Raw genomic sequence first — 22,186 nt, forward strand, 5'->3', positions numbered from 1 at the left:
TGAGATTGGTTGCGAACTTTTCCCGCTTTTTTGGTGTTGCTGATATTTGATGCGCAGTAGGGGGTCAGTTGAGGTCAGTTGCTTCATTTGAGAACATTTTAGGACAAAGCTCCGAATTTTTTTTTTATTATGAGTTGTATTATAGCATTAGTTAGTTTATATGAGTGTGAAATTTAATGATATAAAATAGATAATATTATATTTTATTTGATAAAATGAAAGGAATTATTTTTGGTTTATAAAATCGCGGAAAATAGTTTATTAAAAGGAAATAGTTAATCTATGTGAATTTTCGTCATCAATAGAAATTGTAATTATGTTTTAGAATATTATTATTACGCGGGAATACTTTTATATTAAATATTTCGTCAATTTTAATGTGTTGTCGTGAAATTATATTAATTAGCAATAAATTTGTGCAAATATAGTGTGTAAAGTGATTGAAGAAATAGGACGCTATAGGATGCCATAGGATTTTTATAAATAAAATTTTTGATTTAAATTAATTTTGTAAATAAAAGTAATTATATGATTATGTTAAATTATGCAAATCGTAAGTAATATCTCAAAATATTATGATGCTGTCATTAGCTCGTCGAATATCTACACATTTCGGCTTTCTTGGAATTTACCGGTTTACTGCGTTCATTTCATTTCGCTTGAATTTTAGTCAACGACCAATAGAAATGCGTGTTACAAATAGTGGATTCAAATAAACATAAACCGTTTGCTATTGGAGTTTATTGATACATGCATGAGAAATTTTTTTTATTAGTGAATAGTTCAGTGAAAAAATAGTTGTCTTTTAATGAAATATATAACAGTGAGTGGCTAGTAAAAAAGTGCTAAAGGTGAAATAGTTAAATGCAATATTTTATTTAGTTAATTAGTCTTTTGGAGTAATTGTACTCCCAATTTGTGAGAATTGAAAACAAAAGCAAAGAATGTTCAAGTGATTCTTTTTCTTGGTAAGTTCAGTATTTTTTATCGGTAATTTTATTTATATTTTTACGTTCTTCATAAGCTGCTGTTTTATTTTTCTAATTACTTAAAACTAATCTCGAGCTCATTTAAAATTTTTTTTCTATTATTTTGATTCTTCTAAAGCAATTTTTATCGCCATATCTCTAAGAATTTTTTTAGCAACTTTTCCTGACGATGTTCGTGGAAGATCATTTACAAATTTTACTCCTCCTCTTAATTTAAATCTTTCTGACATATTTTTATCAACTATATCGATTATTTCTTCTTCAGTTACCTAGAAAAAAATTGTTTCTAGCATTATTATTTTTTCTTACTCAAAACTATACTTTTTCAATCACAAAATGAATTTTACATTCACTCCAGGCATTTTTATGACAAATGCCATCGGCTGTTCTACGTCTTCATTATGTGGCTTTCTTACAACAGCTACTTCATAAACTCCCGGATGATTTTTTTGTATTACTTCCTCGATAGGTGCTGGGGGGACATGATGTAGTCTGTATTTGATCAGCTCTCGTATTCTATCCGTGATAAAAAATTCTCCATTTTCATTGTAATGCCCTAGATCACCACTATGGAACCATCCTACCAAAATGTAAAAATTTTAAAAATATATTTATTATTATTATCAATTTATTAATTTTTTTTTTTGTAAAAAATTTTTACTTATTTCAAGTGAAATATGATTATTAATAAAAACAAATACCATCACTATCGACTGCTGCTGCAGTAGCTTGTGGATTTTTGTAATAACTTATCATCATAGTTGAAGATCTCATACATAATTCCCCTTCTACATTTGGTTTCAGAACAATATTGCCATCTTCATCAACTATTTTTATTTCCATATTTTTAACAGCTTTTCCACATGAATCTGGATGATCATCAGAGCTAGAACATGTTACTGGACCACCCGATTCAGTTGAACCTGATACATTGATTTATTATCTGATAATAATTAATTCAATTAAACTTGAGTTGCCAAAATGTTTTATAATATTTTTACATACCATAAGCTTGACAAATACGAGCATTTGGATAGACTCTTTTTAAGAAATCAACAACTCGTTTTTTTACGCATGCTCCACCAAAAGTTATCCATTTTACTGATGGATAAGTATGCTTTCCTATAGTTTCATCTTTCGACATTCTGTTTGCTACTCCTGTACCCATAGTAATCCATTGGGCCTTTTTGTTTAAAAGTTATTTATTTAAATGATATATTATTTCATTAAATTGAAATAAAAATTTAAACCTTGTATTTATCGATGAGTTGAAAACTCTCAGGTTCAGATATTCCATAGAAAATAATCATCTTAGCTCCAGCTTCTATTGCTGTGAGAGGAAGCATTACTCCACTTATCCATGCAACAGTAGAAAAATTAATTCCAGTCATCTTTCTTATTTCTTCTACAGGAATAAATGGACGATTATTTCCAAGTGTTTTATATGCCAGCACAACACCCTTGGGGTTGCCTGTTGTACCAGAAGTGTAGAGAATAATAGCAGGTTGATCAGGAGATTGTATTTCAGTGCATTTGAAATTGAGGACTTCTTGAGACTTTTGTATTGCTATGATTTCTTCAAATGAAGTAAAACCATCTACTTTTCCAAAAACTATAATTGTTATTTTCACTTGAATTTTATCAACTACTTTTTTCATTAACTTTGCATTGGCTTCTGATATAAATACTATTTTAGTTTGAGTCAAATCAATGAAGTATTTAATAAGTTCTGAAAAAATTATTCATTTTTGATAGAACTCATTAACTTTACTGGTTAATTAAATTTACGATTAAAAAAGCCGTATACCTTCCTCAGTTAAATCATCCCACCATGGATTGATGATTGATCCTATTAGTAATGAACTGATGATAGGTAGTATTGCGTCCAAATGGTTTCCAGTAGATAATCCAATGATGTCACTTGGTTTGACTCCTTGGCTTTTCAGCCACAATGCACATCTTATGCTTCTATCAGCCATATCTCCAAATGTTCGTTGTTCTCCTGTTATAGCATCAATCTAAATTAATTAGAATTCATCTTCAATTATGTCCATTGATTTTAATATTGGATATTAATTGAGGATTAAATACTATTTACCTGACCAATTAATGATGAATTTTCTCTCATAATTTCCAATAGTTTTTCTCCATATTTAAAGTAATCATCAGGTGGAATCGTCACTGGTCCTTTCCATATTCCATTCTCAAACACTCGATCAGTAGAACTCTAGTAAAATTTGATATTTAAGTAAGTTCTAACATTATTCATTGATGATATAGAACAAAAAGTTTCATGATTTTCAACTTACTGTTTCATAAGCTCTTCTTGTCATTGTTGCTAGTTGTGATTAATACGACTAAGAATGATACGATGAAAGAGTTATTCAATGATCACTTACATATAATTGCAAAGTATTCTCTAAGAAATATGTAACAAATGTTCAATATCTATAGTCTTATCAATTTATTATCTTCATTTAAGGCAAGTCATCGCTATTTATCGCTTTTGTTTTTCAAAGAGCTGATGATAAATAGAATTCATGATTGATGAATATTTTTTATTTGAATCAATAGTAGATAGAAAAAAATTTCAAGTGAATATTATTTAATGTAAGAAGTAAATTGATAAATAATGTATGTAATTTATTGTTTTGTTTAATTTGTTTCAAAAAAAAACAAATGGTAGATATTTTGCAAGTAGGTCGTGTAAGAGAGTTTAAATCTCATCTGCAATAAATTTAGATAAAGTAACAGGGTTTTTTTATCAGGTAAATATCTAATATAAGTGTATGATAATTTTGATACACTAGATTACTGATTGCTATAAAACTTTTCGAGTACCTGTTTTAAAACCATATTTAAAAATAATTTTATTAAATTAAAATCTTGTTTACTCTGTTATAATTGAGATTATTTGAAAGTAACAATAATGATTAGTATTCGAAGTATTAAAAAAAAATCATACGTATAGTTGAATCTATTATTACAGTGTATTGATTAAAAGGAAAGAAGGGAAAAGAAAATAGGCATTGAAATAAATCTTTGACTATGCATTTTATTTCGGATTTTACAAAAACGATTTTATAGCGCATGTTTATCAGGGTCAACCAGGATCTCCCAATTCTTTCGTTTTCATACTATTTGTCCCGTATTATTCATGTCCTGGCATTTTTATTTATCGAATTATTATAACAACGACGAATGTATGTGTATAGTATTAGGTAATGTAAACTTGTAAATTTGAAAACGCAGAATTAAATTGATGATGAAAACATCCGTATTTGTTACAATAATTATAAATCGATACATACAAAAATTTATTTGAATATGAGATTAAGAATTTTTTTGTCCGTTAATTGTCCTGATAAAAAAAGTTCGGGCAGATCCGAAGATAACCCTTACTGATAAATCTACAAAATCTCGGTTAGTTTTTTTTCCTTGAGGATGAGGAACTTCCTTAAAATTACAGACCCCAGATTCATACACATAATACACACGCAACATTCTTACATCAATTGTATTTAATAGTTTTTTCATTGTATTTATTTCCTCTTCCGCGATTCTCAAACATTCGTCCAGGACTAATAATTTTTTATTTATTTTACTAAAAACTATATATATATATATTTATATTTATATATATTTATTTATTTATATTTTTTCATGTATGCATGTCTGTTCATCATATTTTATATAATTATTTATTTAGTTTTTTTTTTTCAATTTTTTATTTTTTATATGGTAAACGCGTGTCTTCGTACAAATGAACGCTGGTTCGTTTGCAATATCGTCCATAGTTTAATAAGTAATTAGATTTTTGTTTTAATTTTCGCATTATCATAATATACTTTACATGTGATATCTAATAATTGTTTGAAGTGCCCGACCTACGGGAGGGGATGTTACTCTTATTTATCGTTATATATTATGCTACAATATGCAATTAATATTAAATACATTTTTTTAGAATTTGGTACTCTCAAAACGACCTTATATCACCGTTTTAAGTCTCTTACTCATTATTCTTCTTCTTTTTATTCTGACTCTCTTATCAGCACTTTTTAATTAATAAATTTTCCATATAGAATCGAGCATATGTTTTTTTTTTTTGCTAATGTTTCTCTATCATTCTTTGTATTTTTTTTACGATGTAATTTTTCTTTATTTCACTTTTTATCTGTTCATTCAGATTTCCTTAATTTATTTATTTATAATTAAACTGGGTGCAAGGTTTACTGAGAATAGTGGGTTATAAAATGACAAAAAGAAGTTTATCCACGAGGAAAAATTCGAATTAGAATAATTATTATTTTGCGCTTTCATTTACGTTTAATTATTTATTTATATTTCAAGTCCTTTGTCAGTACTACGAGTTAAAATACAAGTTTTTTTTTTTTTATTAATATATTTTTATCATGCTTAAAAGAATTATTCCGTTACTACTTTTGTTTGATATTATAAAAAAAATGTAAAAATAAAAAATAAAATAATTCTTCGACCAACATTTTTTAAAAAATTTAATTAAAGTATTATTTATATTTTAATTGAGTTAGGTACGTTTTTCCAAGAATTAATACTATATAAATATATTTATGTATATTTAAATCCTTACATTGGTTTATGACAAAATTTATTATTACTGATCTATTTATTAAACATAAGGATAATTTTTTTTAATCGACGCGGTTTTATTAAAGAATAATATAATAATTTATACAATAATATTTGACAAAAGTAGTATAAAATAAATGAATTAATTTTTCATAAACAGATTTTATTTTGTTGTTTCAATCTAAATATTTAATTTTTCATTAAATATCATACGTGTTAATTTTTTTTTTCATCCTTTTTATAATTACATTTATTTTAAGAAATTAATTAGTTAATAAATTGATTTCCTTTCAAATACACTATGTGCAAACAGCAAATGTGTTTACCCTAAGACAAATTTTGGGTTCTTACCACATGCCTGCGTCTTCTTCTGTCTTTCTGATTGACTAAAACGTGTAATAATATGAAGTTGGCAGTTTTCGTTAATGTGATTTGAACTGGTATTATTTTATACCCCTTTTATTTTCTGGATCTTATCATTTTTAACTTTCTGATACTCTTTCTTATACTATTCGCAATTTTTCAGATACTTTTCTTCCTTGCGAAATAAACTACGAAATATTATTCAATTATTAACTTGTTTTGTAATTAAAGCTTTTTCCAATCGAAAGTGCAAAGTATCGATATCTTGATAAAAAAAAAAAAGATTTTTAATAACGATTATACTTGTTTGCACTCTTGTTAGATTAAATTCCACTATTAATTAATATTAATTATTAATTTATTTGCAAATTTTAATTAATAAATTAATATTAATTCCTGTAACATACAAATCATTTTTTTATTATTTATATTCTTGACATATCCCAAAATTGATTTTAGTTGTTGTATAAACACATTCACAACCAAAGAAATAACTTTTATTCATTTTCGGTTTTCTTTTGTGGCTATACTACAACCTTCTAACATTTTTCCTGTCATATCTAATCTTTTTCATCTCTTATTAATTTATACATTTACATATATATTAATAGATATATATGCTTAGTTTATTTTTTAATTTCACGTTCCTATACTTGAAAGTAATAATTTTTATCTAAATATGTGCGAACAATCACGTGTCGTGTGCACTACATATTTGCATATAATTATGTTATAGTTTCACAGTACTTTTGATGCATATAATACTCTGTATAAAACTTGTATTTACAAGGTGTGATCATTTTTATTTTTAACTTTTTAAAATTTTTTTTTTTAATGATTTTTCATCTTTCTTTAAGTTTGTGTTAATCATAATCGAGCGACTGGGCTGATTTTAAGGTTTATTTTTTGTATCAGATTCCTCCATTATTTATTTTCTAAATTTTTTCATCAACAGCTTATTAACGATAATTTATAATTACCTAATAATACGTAATAAGTGCTCAGAGTAACATAAATCCTACCAGAGGATAGAGACTCACTCGGATTCGTATGACGCGATAATTAACTTATTTATTGTTTATTAAATTATTATTATTTTTGTATTAAACATTTTTTTTTATACATATGTACCATTAAAAAATTTTTTAGAATCATATTCTTCATAGGAAACTTAATTAATAATAATAAGATTAATATTGATAATGAAAATTTAATAATGACAATAATTTACAACTTCATTAATAAACTAATGATATTCAACAATTTTAATAATAACATAATTGATTAAGTAATGATTCTTAATTTAATTAATTATTTTGTATATGAAAATCATTCAATAATGTAACGAACATTATTAATAATACTTATCCTATTTACATTACGTCGCAATTTCAGAAATTTAATAATAGGTAATATTATAAAACATTTCATCATTACATTAATATTACTAATTTAATTATTCACAAATTATCGCGTCACACGAGTATTTTAAGTAAAATATGAAACATAATCATTCTATATCGAATATATCACAACGATAAAATGCTAAATTTATTCCCTTATCGTTCTTTATCATTTTACTATCATAGAGACTCCAAATAGATAACGAATATAATATAATATGTAAATATTAATCGTTTTAATTTTTTTTTTTAGGTAAGCGAAATCAGCGATGAATTATTTTTAATTAATAATATCCAACTTTTATTGAATCATAATCAATCGATTGAGAGTAATTGCAGTAATGAATACAAAGGTAAAGTGTGCAATCCAAATAAAATTTTTATACTACTTATAGTATACAATATTTTATTACTTATTTTTTCAATTATTTCATCGCTTTCATTCGCTAATTTTACAGCTCTCTTTGTAACAATAACAATACTGAAATGATTGCGATTATACAAAATTTATGAATATAATCAATGTTTTTATGTTAACAATTTAAATTTATTCAACTGATTATTTTCATGAATTTTGTAGTCAATGGAGCTTTTTTTTTAATTATATAGTTTCGTTTTTATTCAAGTTACCATTTTTTTTCTACTTTAATATCGATTTCAGATCTTTATTTAATGACCGGACGTCTATGGCGTCAATTAAATTTTAATAGATTGTTTATTAATTCATTAACTTATAACTGAAAATTATATACGAGTGCAACTTACGGGTAATCATTTAATACTGATACACGTTAATTATTTTTGGGTTTAATAGATTGGAAAAATTGGCAAAATCATGCGCGTGTGCTAAATTAAAATAATAATATTCTTTTTTTATTCATTTCATTATTTAGGAATAAATATGCGAGCAAGAGCAATTAAATTTATTTACTAACAAATTTTTTAACAAAAATTATCACCGCAAGACTAGTATTAATTTTTTTTTTAATATATGCATTTTTTGTTCTTCATTTGCACATTATTAGGTGGTATTTAAACGGAAGAAAAGTTTAGATTCATCGATGAATACATAAGTGCAGGTTTTTTTCGATTTATTATTTAGTGTTTTTTATGCAAACGCTTTTGGGTTTCAATGATGCGAAAGAGGCAAGGGATGGTTCTCAGTTGGTTTTCTTTTAATCTTTCTGTTATTTTCGATTGAAAACATTAAATGAAATTTATAAGGGGATTTAATAGTAATTATGTTTTGATTAAAAAATTTAAATAAAATAATGATAGTAGTTGTTTGAAAATTTTTTTATTATGTTTCTTGTAAAAAAAAACGTATTATTAAGAAAAAAAAAAAAAGATTCACTCTCATTTTTACGTGATTGTTTTTTTTACTTTAGATTAGTCTTTTTTCTCATCTACAGACTGATTGTTAGAATATTTGTGAATAGTGCAAGTTAGTACATGAGAAAGAGTAGAAGAAGATCAGGGAAAGAGAGAGAAAGAGAGCAACATGGCTGGGTGTGTCTGGTCGATATCCTGAATGGCAAGTTTCCACATTCCAGCGTCCTCCCTTTGCTTCTCGTTAAAAGAAAAAAAGCAAATTGTAGTGAAGAGAAAGAGGAATTAAACTCGCATGTGTTGACGTCAAATACAAGAATGAAAATATTAAATCAAACAAAAAAATATAGGTGAAAAATTGGAGTTCTAGGAATAGAGAGATAACAACATTGATCATCATTTGTGTCTCGATGTGTAAATTATAAAAAAAAAAAAACTTTTATAGAGTTTTATAAAGAATTTAATGTTATCAATCGAAAAATAAGTACCGAAACTAGTGCATGTCGATATTGAATATTTTTTGAAAAAAATATGATAAATAAAAAAAGAAATGTTTTTTTGTAAACTTTTAAATATTTATATAATTATTTATGATCAATTAATCCGAGGAGCCTTCATCCCTGGCCTTAGGAAATATTTCATTTCGCGCACGAAGCATCGATGACCGATTGGAAGGCGTTGAAATTTGAGAAAAATTTGTAGGAATTGTCGCAGTTTCGTTGCTTCGTGAGGATAAAATAATTATAAAAATCCGAATGGATAATGAAATAATGTAAAAAAGGAAAATATTAAGAAAATGAATTAATAATTATTTTTTCAACAAATAAATTATTTAGAAAGTAGTGAATGATATTTCCTGGGCCGAGTATCACATGCTTATTGTGTTAAAGTAGATAAATCGGAATGAATTCACACATATGCCAAGAAATATTTAAAAAAGTTAACTATTCATACACGAAAAAATTAACCTACTAATTGATAACAGTCAAATAAAATTAATAATTGATAATGATATATATATTATTATAGTTAACATTCTCTTCAGTCTCGAGACATTCAGACAAGTGTTTATTATCACTTATTACAACCGTCCCACTAATTAGTTAATAATAGTAATAATTATCATTAACTATTATTTATTTATCGTTATTATTCTTACGCTTATTTTAATTATTTTTAATATTATTTAAATATCATTATTAATTATTAACTACTGGTAATTAACAAACATTGTTTTCAATCAACCTTGATTTGTTTATATCATTTTCATTATTTGTTATAAAAAAACGGAAAAAAATAGTTGCAGTTCCATGAAACTTTCGTCCTTATTTTTTGGTTTTTCATTTTATTTCTCTTATTTGTTTATTTAAATTTAATCATTTGTGTTGCGAATCTCGAGTTCATTGTAAAATATTTTAAAACAAATTATTAGCAAGTCTTGAGCCACAGTTTTCTTAATTACTAATCGAATGCTTATTTATTGATCCTACATGTGTGGCTAAATTGACATATTTATACCGAAAAATTGGATGAAATGGCGATGTTATAGTGGATGACATTTTTTGTTATTTTGCTTATGAGTTTATTCATTTCTGCTTTTGTAATCACGATGTTACTGTTAGAGATATACTGGCAATGCTTTAAAGGTATATCGTATATGCAGTAATCAATTGATTAGTTAATTAATTTATTTATTATTATGTATATCATATTTATATCTTTATTTATACTTATATTTATATTATTTATATTTATTATTCATATATTTATATATTTATATATTCGTCTCTCGAATCTTTCGCGGCACTGTACACTTAAATATTTTTCTAAAGTTTCCACACTCGCCCCGTTTATCTCCACTATTCATGTGTTACCATTTATTATCATTCTGCAATCATTTTATTTCTTTCCTTTCTTACACGTCTATCTCTCATTTTACAGCTCGACATCCTTCAGTCTTCATTGCGCTTTACGATCACAGCGACAGACTTCTCACTTTGTTTATTTTCTTTTTAGTTAGAGCTTTTTTGTCTTTTTTCCTTATCTTATCTTTCATCATTGGATTTTTAGGAATGTTTTTTCATTCATTATTTCTCCATTAATTAGAATGTACATTTTCTATCTTCACCGAAATACCTGCTTCCGGTTTATTTATCTCTAGCAATTGAGAAGTCGTTTCCGCGATCGTTGTTGCGATCCCTCGGTCGAGGAAAAGTCATTGAGCGTAGACCATTAATCACCGGCTTTTTTTTTTATACCGGCAATGGTCATGATTTATAATATTATACTGTATTATTTAATTTATTTATTTTCTCCATTTTTTTTCTTCATTTGAAAACCTTTGGTATTATTTTTAAATTCTCGAATTCTCTAAATTCCTTTATTTATTATTATTATTATTATTATTAATTGTTTAATATTATTTTATTATAATTAATTAATTTATCGGGTAATTATTATTTTAAAAAATGATTAAATGAGGCTGGTTATTTGGACGACGCGACGAGTGTGTCGCACAGTGCCAGAAAGTCGAAGCAGTCACAGCACGGTTTTAGTTTTAGCAATCTTTATCCTTCTACTTTTTTTATATTCTTTTCTGACAAAGATTTTTTTCCTCTTCTCCATTCGCTTGTTTCTTTCCCTTAGTCTCGATTTTTTCTTCTTTTTGTTTTGGAAAAGAATTTTTCTTTTTTGTTTACTTTGCCTCTTCTAAAAGTACCAGATCGTCCGCAACAACGTCACTGATGTGTAGATAGATGATCCAATACATGAGATTGAAGCATACAAAACACACAGGAAAAACGATGCGAGAGTATTTGTCAATATCTGATGGTGTTATGCCTATGACAAATAATGTGTAGATTACAGTGAGTATTCAGTTTCTGATAAAATGTCTTGTTGAACTATGCAAGACGTTCCTTGTAATAAAGCCATAAATTACATTGCATTGAAAATTATAAAAAAATAAAACACAACGGTTAATTTTGAATATTAGATTATTTGTGAGACATTCCAATTATTATATACTGAGAGAAAAAATTATTGTGATTAAAAAAATGAAAATAATGTGTTGTTTTAAAAGTTTTGTGAGATATAAATCTTTTATGTACTTTTCATTTAAAAATTAAAGCAATAAAAGCGATTCAATGAATGTTAATATAATTTAATATACGTGTTCTGTTGCATTAAGTGATAACAAAAATTATTAACTCAGTGTATTATATTAATAATTATATAATTTTTCAGAGTGCAGTGAAAAATGAAAAAAAAAAAAAAATTAGTATGAGAGTTTTTTTTTTTATGTAATAAAAGGTTTGTTAGAAATATTTTCCTCTCAGCATAGTTGCAAAAAAAAACAACAACAATTTTTGACAAATGTGCACAACATTCATTGCTTGCCATATAAAAGTTTTAGTAAAGCCAATTCGGTACAAAAGCCAATTTAAGTGATTATCATTATAATTATAATATTTGTTGATTTGCCATTATGATGAGACACTCTTATTCCAAGTATACGTCCCATATAATTCGTGATAAAAATGGATAAAAAACGAAGAGAAACCTACATGGCGTACCATAGAGCTTGCTGATGTCTTTGCCTGGATGAATAAGATGTTGGGGAGCTGGTGGTGCTTCTTCATCAGCTCGACCGTTGATTGTGTTTTCTAGTGTACCGCCTTTACTGTGTGCTTTTGGGTCGTGGACCTTGAACCGCACCTCCTGGACAACACGGGACCACTTACAAGAGACACGGCAGTTCGTAGTGGGGTTTCCATATGGATTTACCCCTTACAGTTTTTTGAACTATATGCAATTTTCAGGGCCTTCTATTTTTCTCATACTTAATTATTTATTCTTAATTAAATACACAATTAATGATTATTTAACTTGACACTTTCAATTAACTATTAAAAACAATTGATAAGTTTTTTTAAATAATTCTGCCTTAGTATAAAAATTATTTTGATACTTGAAAGAATTAAAAATATATGTTTTTATTTTTTTTAATAGATAAGGAAGATAAAAAAATTTTTTATTATTATATTGTTTGAGATAGAATTATAAATTCTATGATAGAGAAGAAACTCTAGCGAGAAGAAATAAAATAGCGAGAGATTGTTTCTAATTTATTCAAATGGCAATTATCTTCTTATCATGAATAGTTCTTAGAATAAAGGGGTTTGTTGAAAAAAAAAAAAGATTTTTACTGTTACATAGACTATAGCTAGTTAGACTTGAAACTATACTTTTCAATAATTTATTCTCTTTTCTCTTGATTCTTTTATTTCGAAAAAATTCCATTGGAAGCTTGTTTTATTCATGCAATAGCAGCTGTTGCTAGCTTGAACACTTGTAAATTCGATGGACTGTCCCTCAAGACGACGAGGAAAAATGAGAACAAGTAGAAACGAAAAATCGTTCCCATTGAAATGTAATAGAGCTTCGAGACATAGTTATCTCTTGAGCTCTTAAAAATACCTGGCATATTTAAAATCTCATTTATTATTATTTAAAGAAGAAATGTCTGTATATTGCAGTTTTTAATATTGAAGAATTGATAATAAATAAAAGTAATAAATGGTTAAAAAATATCTTAAATGAATGGCATAAAATGGTATATAAAGTAAGTAAGCAAGTTTTTAGATTAGTATTCATGCAATGTAGTTTATTAATAATTTTTACGAATACTTGAAAATGAATTGAAAATGTTAGTGAGAGAGTAGAAATTTTTTATGTTGAGTTTCATTCTCCATCGACAAATTTAATCTCAGTCTGGAGTTTGCCACTCGAATAATTAATTCGTTCTCTAATTAAAGCACTTTTTACAGTTTGCAGACATTCTATTTCATGTGTTTTATCATTGTTTTTTTCATGCTGATGTATCTGTACTTTAGACTACAAATGTCGTACGCTTATTCATTTTTATTTTTTTTTTATCAAGTTTTTATTTTATTACTTCGTCCACTCAGTCATTTTCTTGTGTTTCTTTCTATTTTCTATTCAGACGAATGTAGAGTTTATGATTTGAAAAATTCAATAAAAATTTGATTTATTTCATATTAAATAGAATATTTATGATTAATGGAAATCCATTTATAATTATTATAGTTTTTTTTATAAAAATAATAATAATTATTATTTCTGTATTACACGTTAACGTGTAACACAGAAAGAAAAATGCTCTCTTTCTTACAAGAATTTTCATTGTAATAAAAATTTAGGATCAACGATTTTATTTTCAATTTAAAAAAATGGAATTCTTAGATTAAAAATATTTCGAAGAATATTGATGATTTTTCTGTACTTGCTTTAACAGAACTGTATTTTGACTGCATCCTGAATTTGTATCATCTCTCCATCAAACCTTGTGAATCTGTTTGAGTTATTTAAACTTGATTCTAATATTCGCATAAGAATTGTTATTTTTACATAAGAATGACAAAATTGATCTAGGATTATATTTTGTCAGTAATATTTAAATATAAAATATACTAAAAATATTTCTATACACCTGAAGGCTAGAATTGCTGAATTTCAAGCACAAAAACTGAGCCTCATGTAATTAGTTTTTGATTATCGTAATTTAAGATAATACGATTGAGTAAGTTAGTTTATCGTCGTGGTTTTATCGTACATGCGAGTGAGTAAATGAGAGCAGTAAGTGATAGACTCAATTATTTAAACTTAATTAACCAATTTCTCAAGAGAAAATATAGGCGAAACGACTTGTCGACTGTCCAGAGTAGAAATGTTTTATACTCGTAAATTACACACAGTCCAACTAACTGCTCTTCTCTTTAAGCCTTATTTGTCTTTTTTTCTCGAATTACTATAAAAAACAGTACACGTGAAAAAAAACGACTCTACTAAATACTTAAAGATGTTTTTGCAATTATTTCCTAATGAAATGTTAATCTTTAAAGATATTTTACCATCGATAATTACCATTTAAATATTTTCAAATGTCAAGTTAATTGTCTCTGGTTTTATCTATGTAAAAATTTGTTACTTTCTACGACAAAAAAAAAACGAATGAGAATAGTTTAATTTAATTAACAACGTATTTTATAATATCGAGAAAAAAAGTTGAAAGGAAAAAATAATGGTTTAATTAAAAAAGGATTTTTCTATTCAAATTATTTACTCAATGTTACTTATTAAGTTATTAAAAGTGCCAAGTGAATTATCACTAATTTTTGATGCTGAACAAAAAAGAATAATCCGATTTTTCAGCTTGTGGAATAAAAAACGAATAGTATTATTCAATTGTTCGATTAATCAATTATTCAATTATTGAAAAAAAATTAGACACGGGTATTAGGTTTGATTAAGGAAGCTTTGTTGGAAATTATTTTCTTAGTTTTACTCACAGTTTGTTTTGGCGCATGATCATGATCACCAGGAACTCCTGGTGGTGGATTTTCTCTTGCTGCTTTCATACTTTCAGCTATTTTTTGGAATCTGTTCTTCCGCATTTGAATCCTTTTTGCCATGTATCCAACCGTGGCGTACTCTGTGAATCAATAATAGTTGTTATACACCGTATTTATCTTTTTAAATAACTCTTCGGTTGTTTTATTTATTTCTTTGCTGATATTGTAGCTTATTTTTTTTTTATTTAATCCTTTAAAGATTGACGATTGAACATTCATCGAAATTTATTTTAGCTCAACCGGAAATTGTTGGTATTCTATTCGAAATATAACAAGTGGAGTCTTTTGTTTATTAAATAAGTAAATAATTATAAGAAGCTACTAGAAGTTGTATTAAATAAAAACAAATCTATTTTGTTAACAAAAAGTTGATAGAAAAAATCATATGTCAGTCTTTGAAGGTTTAAAGCTCCAAAAAAATACAAAACAAAATATAAATAATTAATCTAACGAACGAATTAAAGAATTTACTCAATTTCATTCCTCAATATTTGATAAATGGTTAGCAGTAACCAGAGATAATTTAGGATAAAAATTCAACAGCATCCTCAACGTTGAAAATTAAGAGCAATAAAAAAAGTAACAATAACTTAATTGGCAGAAGTATGTCAAAAGTACGATGATTTAACTGAGCCAAAACAGCTTACTCATCCATTGGAGCAGTAGAAAGAAGATTCCATTATCTCGTTCTCTTGTCTAAAGTCTCAAAGTGCCTAATTTCGTTTGTCTTTTTGATTTTGCCGAACTAACTAACACCCTTACCTTACCCTGCTGCCATTCTCTCGTTAGATAACCTTTGGCCTATAACGGTTGGCCGGTTCACAATGTAATTTCACCAGCGGAAACTTGGCCCCAGAAGTTTACTTCTCTGCTCTGTCTTGTTTCCTCATCATAGAGGAGGCACTTGGTCGAAGGAGAATCATCAAGTAAGGAGAGTTGTACCTGCATGAATTTCGTACTATCCTTTGGGGGCACAAGGTTCCACGCAGCCACACAATTTGGTATTCTGATTTATCTTTTAATAAAGCTACATCTCTACTACATTCATCTACACGATTGTACGTATAACTATTTCCAAACTAAATTCTACTAATTTTTATGTACTTTAAACAAAAAATTCAAATAATTGAATTACTAAATAGGCAAATACGTGCTCAACGTAATTGATAAATTTCTAATGAAGCGAAATTATTTCCCAGAGGTGAGATCACGTCTCTATGACTTTGGCAACTAGTATGCTAGGGTGTAGGGAGTATAATTAGCAGTGATATTAGTTTGCCAGTTTGGCTCTGGAACCACACTGGAAAGTGAATAGGGAGCCTAGGCCTGGGTAATGGAGCTGCTGCTACGTCATATGCGTTACAACGGCTCTGGCTTTTCCACTCAATCGATTGGATTTTGGTGTACATATCTATACAGTTATGGTAAAAATTGTTTGAATGATTTTACTCTCATGCTTTCAATGACTTTGCTTTTTTCAATATAAAATCAATCATTTATCACACTATTTTTTGTGATGTTGATAAACATTAATTGATCCATAAATCTTTACTTCTATTAAATACAGGTGGCAGTGATGATTTTAAATACATATTTTTCGAAGCACCGCCCAATTAAATATTTTTTTAAAAATTCATTTTTTTTTATCAATTTATAGAAATATAATCTTTGGTTAAATAAACAAATTTTTACATGTAAACAATTTCATTCGACTAATTAACTCGTGTAATTGAAGATTTAGCTCAATATGATTCTATAGATAAAACATTTTGCAATCTTTGCTTAGTTCCTTTTATTTAATTAATTTTAAAAAGTTAATTTTTCCATTAAAAAAACCGGTAGTTTATTTAACAGTTGCGTGATGATTAATATTTAATTTGTGATTTGTAAAGAATATAAAAAATGTATCATTAATATAGATATTATTGAAGTAAATAATTTTTATTATGATAATATTTTTTTTTAATATCTAATTTTAGTCATTAACTGTAAAATTTAGAGTAAAAAATCGTTCAATTATTTTTTACCAATAATATATACACAGTATATTAAGAGCTGAAAGGGTTAATAGAGGGTGTATATATATATATATGCAAAGGAAAAACAGGTCTATTTCTAGAGCGCACTTTCCCGTGAAATTGTTGAACCGATTATGACGCCATTCTAGTCTCTGTGTCTTTATCATATTGACCGGATCATTGAGATGGATTTTTCGTTGTCCATGCAACGGTGAACGGGATGAGATAAAAAGAAGTAACTTTCAAACTTCAGTATCTACATATATCATATGGATACATATAGATTAAATACATTTTATAAATCTTGTAATATTAGTTATAGGTAATAATGATCTTTTTTTACATTTTTAATATTTTTTTTTTACTAACGAAATATTTATTTCTCGCTTCACTTCATAGATTTATTGTACGCTTCGTTGTACTTCGTTTACTGGTTTAGTTTTCGTTTTTTTTTTTCTTTTTCCCACGATGAGATTGGACTTTTGTCTGTACGGATTTAATAGAGAAAATCCTATATTTTTTTATGGTAATCACCTTTTAGTTATATTGAGATTGTAGCTAGATTTGAACATATCGCTGTACAACATTCAAATTTATAACTCTAGATAAAAATTTTGTTTCGATGGATTTTTTACGATTTTTCATTAAGGATTTTAATTTAAATAAAAACATAAATCGTCATTAATATTCAACGCATTTTTTTCAATTTTTCATTGGAAATACTGTTGTTCCCTTCTATTTGATTTTAATCTCGTTTGAAACAAGACGATTTTAATCATATTTTTAGTTTGATTATTTATGGTTGGTAGAAAGGAAAAAAAATAGATTGGCAAATATGTCAGCAAAAGTTAGTTTTTTTTTGTCAGTTTTTCATCATTCTACAGGTAATTTACTTGGTAACAATTTTCCTCTGACCTGAATAGAATTATTTTACTCGTCTTTCATTTCAAAGATAACGTTCAGCAATTCTACAAATTTTCATGAAATCTTATCCATCCCGAGAACGCGTTTGGTCGTCGCGACAGTTATTTTCCCTCGACAATTGCTTTATTCTGGATGTATTTTTTTTATTCTACAGAAATCACTAACTTTCTACTCTCTATAGAAAGCTTTTTACAGCGTTAGGATGTTGAATAAGTTTATCTGTCAAAATTAACTTGAAAAATAAATCAAACTTTTTTTTTTCAACAAAACCATAAAGTAAAGTTTATTTATAAAAAACTTTTAAAAAATTGATCAAAGTATGATCATTGTACAGGATTATATTTTTTTTATAGAACAAAAAAAACAGAATAAAAAAAATTAAATCATTTCTTTTTTTTAAATAAAATAAGATGCAACACTCATTTTAAATTATAATCATTGTTTTAATAATTAAAATCATTCTCAAAATTATAAGAGTGTAAATAACTTACATTTACTCAAAACGAACACAAAAAATGGAAAACCATTTCCATGTGAATAAATAATAAAAATAACCATTGACTTTTTATCAATTTCGATAAAAAAAAGTGATCTGTCTTTTCACTTTATATTAATTAATCTAGTAAGAGGAATCTGAGTGTTACTCGATAGTAAAATCACGTGCGATAGGATCGAACATGAGGGAATACGTGTTAGAATGAAGTCTCAGAGGGATCGTCAGTCGGGACGAGATCTGTTGGAGAAGGACAGACTCCGCAACTCTTATGTACTTGAGTCGACAAGAGTTCTTCGTGAGACGTGGAGCGTTCGATCTATCAGAATCATTGCACACTGCTTGAGTTTATTATTATCATTGATAGAAAAAATATTCCCTTAATTACTGACATATATCATTTTTAATTATCTATTTAATATCAAGACTATATAATTTTTCAACTCTACCACCTTTTAATTAGTTCGTTAATTAAAATATAAGTAATTTTCTATAAAAAAAAAAACTAAAAATAAACAAAAAACCAGTGTGCACTGTTTAGGATTGATCGATTGATCTACAGCTCACGTCACGATCGCTCAAAGTCGTTTAACGATGAGAATAAGTATGTTAATTATTTTCCAATGGAATAATTAATAATTACTGATAGGGTGATGTTATTTTTTATAACAAATTGATGATGATGATATTCTTTTTTAGAATAAACCGATTATCATTATTTAAGCGAGTTAATTTTGAATAGTATTTTATTATTTAAAGTAAGTTTAGTTTAAAATAATAGTCGACAAGAGCGAGTCGTGATTAATTCGCAAGTCAGTCCGCTCGATCAATCAAAATCGCTGCACACTGTCGTCAATACATTCAAACAGTTGACAATACAATAAAGAAATGATAAATTAGCAAAGTTAAGTGCCCCGTGCACGTCTCGTACGCACGGTTATTTTAGCAGTGCGAAATAAACAATAAAAAGTGCAACAGTATGCAGTGTTTAGGATCGATCGATCAAGACACGCGAAATTAATGTCCTCTCTCACATCATATTCCCATTGGGACTGATTAAGTGGGACTTTGTTCATTGGATTTATTGAGTTTTGGTGCTGATTGCTTGATTATTATATTTAGATGTTGCCAAAAAGAAGCCATGTCACCATGAAAATTATTTATCACAACTCATCTGCGTGAGTGGATTTTTTGGAGATACGAATTAAGATGAAGTCAATTCAATCAATTTAATTAATGAAATTCAATCAATGATAATTTAAGAAACAAATTTACTTTGCACATGTCAATTCTTGTTTATGTGTAGTGGTTTTTTTTTCAAGTGTTTTCGGGGATTGTTAGGAGTGGGTATGATTACTTACCAAGGAGTGACGCGAAGACCATGACGAAACATGTTCCCAGGTAGACATCGATGGACTTGACGTAGGAGATTTTGGGGAGGGCCGCGTTAGTCGAGGACATGAGGGTTGTCATGGTGAGCACAGTGGTTACTCCGAGGGCGACCCGAGCGGGGGTTGCGTTTCGGTTTAGCCAAAAGCTCACCCATGAGATTATCACGATTAATCCCGAGGGTATGTAGATCTGGATCAGATAGTAGCCCATCGATCGTACGAACTGGATCTCGCAAGCTAGCCGGGAATAATTTCCTGTAATTAAAGAAAGCAGAATTGCAAACTATCAGTGCAACAGTCTCGCCAATCATTCAGCTTCATATGGGGACACTGCCATTTTTCTTTCGTTGCTTCGCATCATACTGAAAACAAGCCGTGCATTTATTACCTCATGTTGGATATTCGATGATGATGGTGATGATGATCATGATGATGCTATTTTTTAATTATTAATACCAATTATTATTTTCTTTATTTAAATAAATATTTTCCAAGACTTTTCTAGATTAAGTTTTAAATTTATGATATGAAAATATTTATTTTAATGTAAATTTATATTTAAAAAAATATTTACTGAAAAATTTATTTGATATTAAGATGTTATTTATTATTACTTTTGAAATATTTATTTATATAATATGACTTTCTTACTCTATGATAATAAGAAAGTATGAGAGGTTAAATTATGTTTTTCTAACACTCTCCGGGTGTGTATACATTTTCTGTGATGATTTATAACCCCTTTTACCACGAGACTTATAAACTCGTAGTGTATTTCCAGGGGATATATATCTAGGGTTGTCTGACTACACTCAAACTACTACTTTTAGGATCGGCTGCAGCAAGTGAAGCAATGTTACAGTAGTCGTACGTACAGTTGATACACTTGTTTCTGGAGGTTTTGTCTTTTTTCGCCTAAAACTTGCTCTCTAACCGATCTAGTGAAATTTACAACAGAATAAATTTACTTGAAAGTCGTAAAGACTCTTTTTGTTGGTGAAAAACTGAAAAAAACTCGAATTTATATTTTTGTGCACTTTCAGAGAGCTTTTATTTTTCACATCGACCACATATGTGATAAATAGTTTCACTAGATATTTCGTTGGATTTTTTTGTTTTTAATTTCATGTTTTTCTTCTTAATATTTGTTTTAATAACTCATTTTTCAAATAATTGTTTATTTGAAAATCAAAAAAATTAACTTTTTCAAGTTAATTAACAATAATAAAATGACTTAATGCAACTAAATATTTACTGAATGCGAAATTGTGTATCACAAGGTATAACAAAAGACAAAGTAAAAATCATTATTTTAAAATGCATTCCAGATTTACTTTTTTCCTTATCCTCTCGGTGATACTTGCAGAATGAGATTGCAAGTTTCATTTTTTTTGCACTGCCAACTAAAGAGTTTCATGGTAAGCGCAAACAGAAAAATGCAGAAAAGACAACTGAGAAAAAGTCAAAGAGAATCAAGTTTCTCAAAAGACAGAGATAGATGATATTGTAAAAGAGAAAACATATTCGTAGGAGAGTTTTTCTCTTTCTTATTTTTGTATTATACATTTCTTTTTCTCACAGTTGTACTCGTTAGTTTGAAGGAAGTGTGCTTGACCTATCTGTATACTCAGTTGAATTCGAGACACTACTTTTATCTCTGTTTCTCCTTCTGAATCAGACCTACTATCCTTTGACCTTTTCGACAGTTACAATTTGTTTTTAGCTGGTTCCCTAGGGTTACGATGAATCAGAAAATGAAATCAGTTTTATTTAATATTTCACTATCTCATGGTTTTCATTTTTGGCTTGTATTCAAGTGCTAATCTCTCTAGGGAGCTCAATGTCTCCCACGAGTGTAGTCTATTGAAAAACTCAGAGCTTTTTAATTTTTTAGTCACCAATTTCGTTATCCACTCATAATATTAACAAGTAGATTGACCTTTAAAAATATAAAAAAAGTAAAAAAAATATTTAAGAACTCTAGCTAATTCTAAGTCTATAGAAATGCTTTGTTCTCAATGGAATACTTTAATGTGTTTCCTTGATAAGCACTTTTCACCAAGATTCTTGTGCCATGGTGAGAGGGAGCTTCTCTTCCAAATGTCCTCATTTCTTTGTTCTACTCACATATATATCAGGCATCGCAGTCGTCTTTTCTGCTTAGCATTTAGTATCTCTTCACTCTTCACTTGTCTATATCTCGTATTCTGCTTCTATCCCCTATTTCTTCA

At 27.6% G+C, this 22,186-nt stretch overlaps 2 protein-coding genes across 16 annotated transcripts in view; both read right to left on the reverse strand.

Annotated features, from left to right (window-relative positions):
- Positions 1-855: 855 nt before the first annotated feature.
- Positions 856-3,434, reverse strand: LOC118066686 (4-coumarate--CoA ligase 1-like). 2 transcript variants are annotated; one of them, XM_035082905.1, is made up of 8 exons: positions 3,299-3,434; positions 3,088-3,216; positions 2,797-3,007; positions 2,240-2,718; positions 1,995-2,172; positions 1,691-1,912; positions 1,337-1,569; positions 856-1,258 (listed from the first exon to the last, which is right to left on the reverse strand). In XM_035082905.1, the coding sequence occupies exons 1-8, from the start codon at positions 3,320-3,322 to the stop codon at positions 1,088-1,090; spliced, it is 1,647 nt and encodes a 548-aa protein (XP_034938796.1). In that variant the 5' UTR covers positions 3,323-3,434; the 3' UTR covers positions 856-1,087. The 2 variants fall into 2 exon arrangements, with proteins under 2 accessions (XP_034938796.1, XP_034938797.1); XM_035082906.1 differs by lacking the exon at positions 3,299-3,434 and having other exon boundaries at positions 2,797-2,991.
- A 5,218-nt stretch (positions 3,435-8,652) lies between these two features.
- Rdl (Resistant to dieldrin) overlaps positions 8,653-22,186 on the reverse strand; it is a 95,565-nt gene continuing 82,031 nt past the window's right edge. For 4 of the 14 annotated variants that reach the window (XM_035082934.1, XM_035082936.1, XM_035082933.1 and 1 more), the window contains exons 7-10: positions 19,926-20,210; positions 15,067-15,209; positions 12,262-12,433; positions 8,653-11,536 (exon numbers count right to left, since the gene is read on the reverse strand). In XM_035082934.1, the coding sequence (XP_034938825.1) occupies positions 11,391-11,536; positions 12,262-12,433; positions 15,067-15,209; positions 19,926-20,210 (746 nt within the window). In that variant the 3' untranslated portion in view covers positions 8,653-11,390. The remainder of the gene's footprint in view (positions 11,537-12,261; positions 12,434-15,066; positions 15,210-19,925; positions 20,211-22,186) is intronic. The other 10 variants (XM_035082946.1, XM_035082945.1, XM_035082947.1 and 7 more) reach the window with 5 other exon arrangements.

The sequence above is a fragment of the Chelonus insularis genome, unplaced genomic scaffold, assembly GCF_013357705.1.
Source record: "Chelonus insularis isolate UGA/USDA-ARS -01 unplaced genomic scaffold, ASM1335770v1 contig_352_pilon, whole genome shotgun sequence".
In the NCBI taxonomy this organism is placed as follows: Eukaryota; Metazoa; Arthropoda; class Insecta; order Hymenoptera; family Braconidae; genus Chelonus; species Chelonus insularis.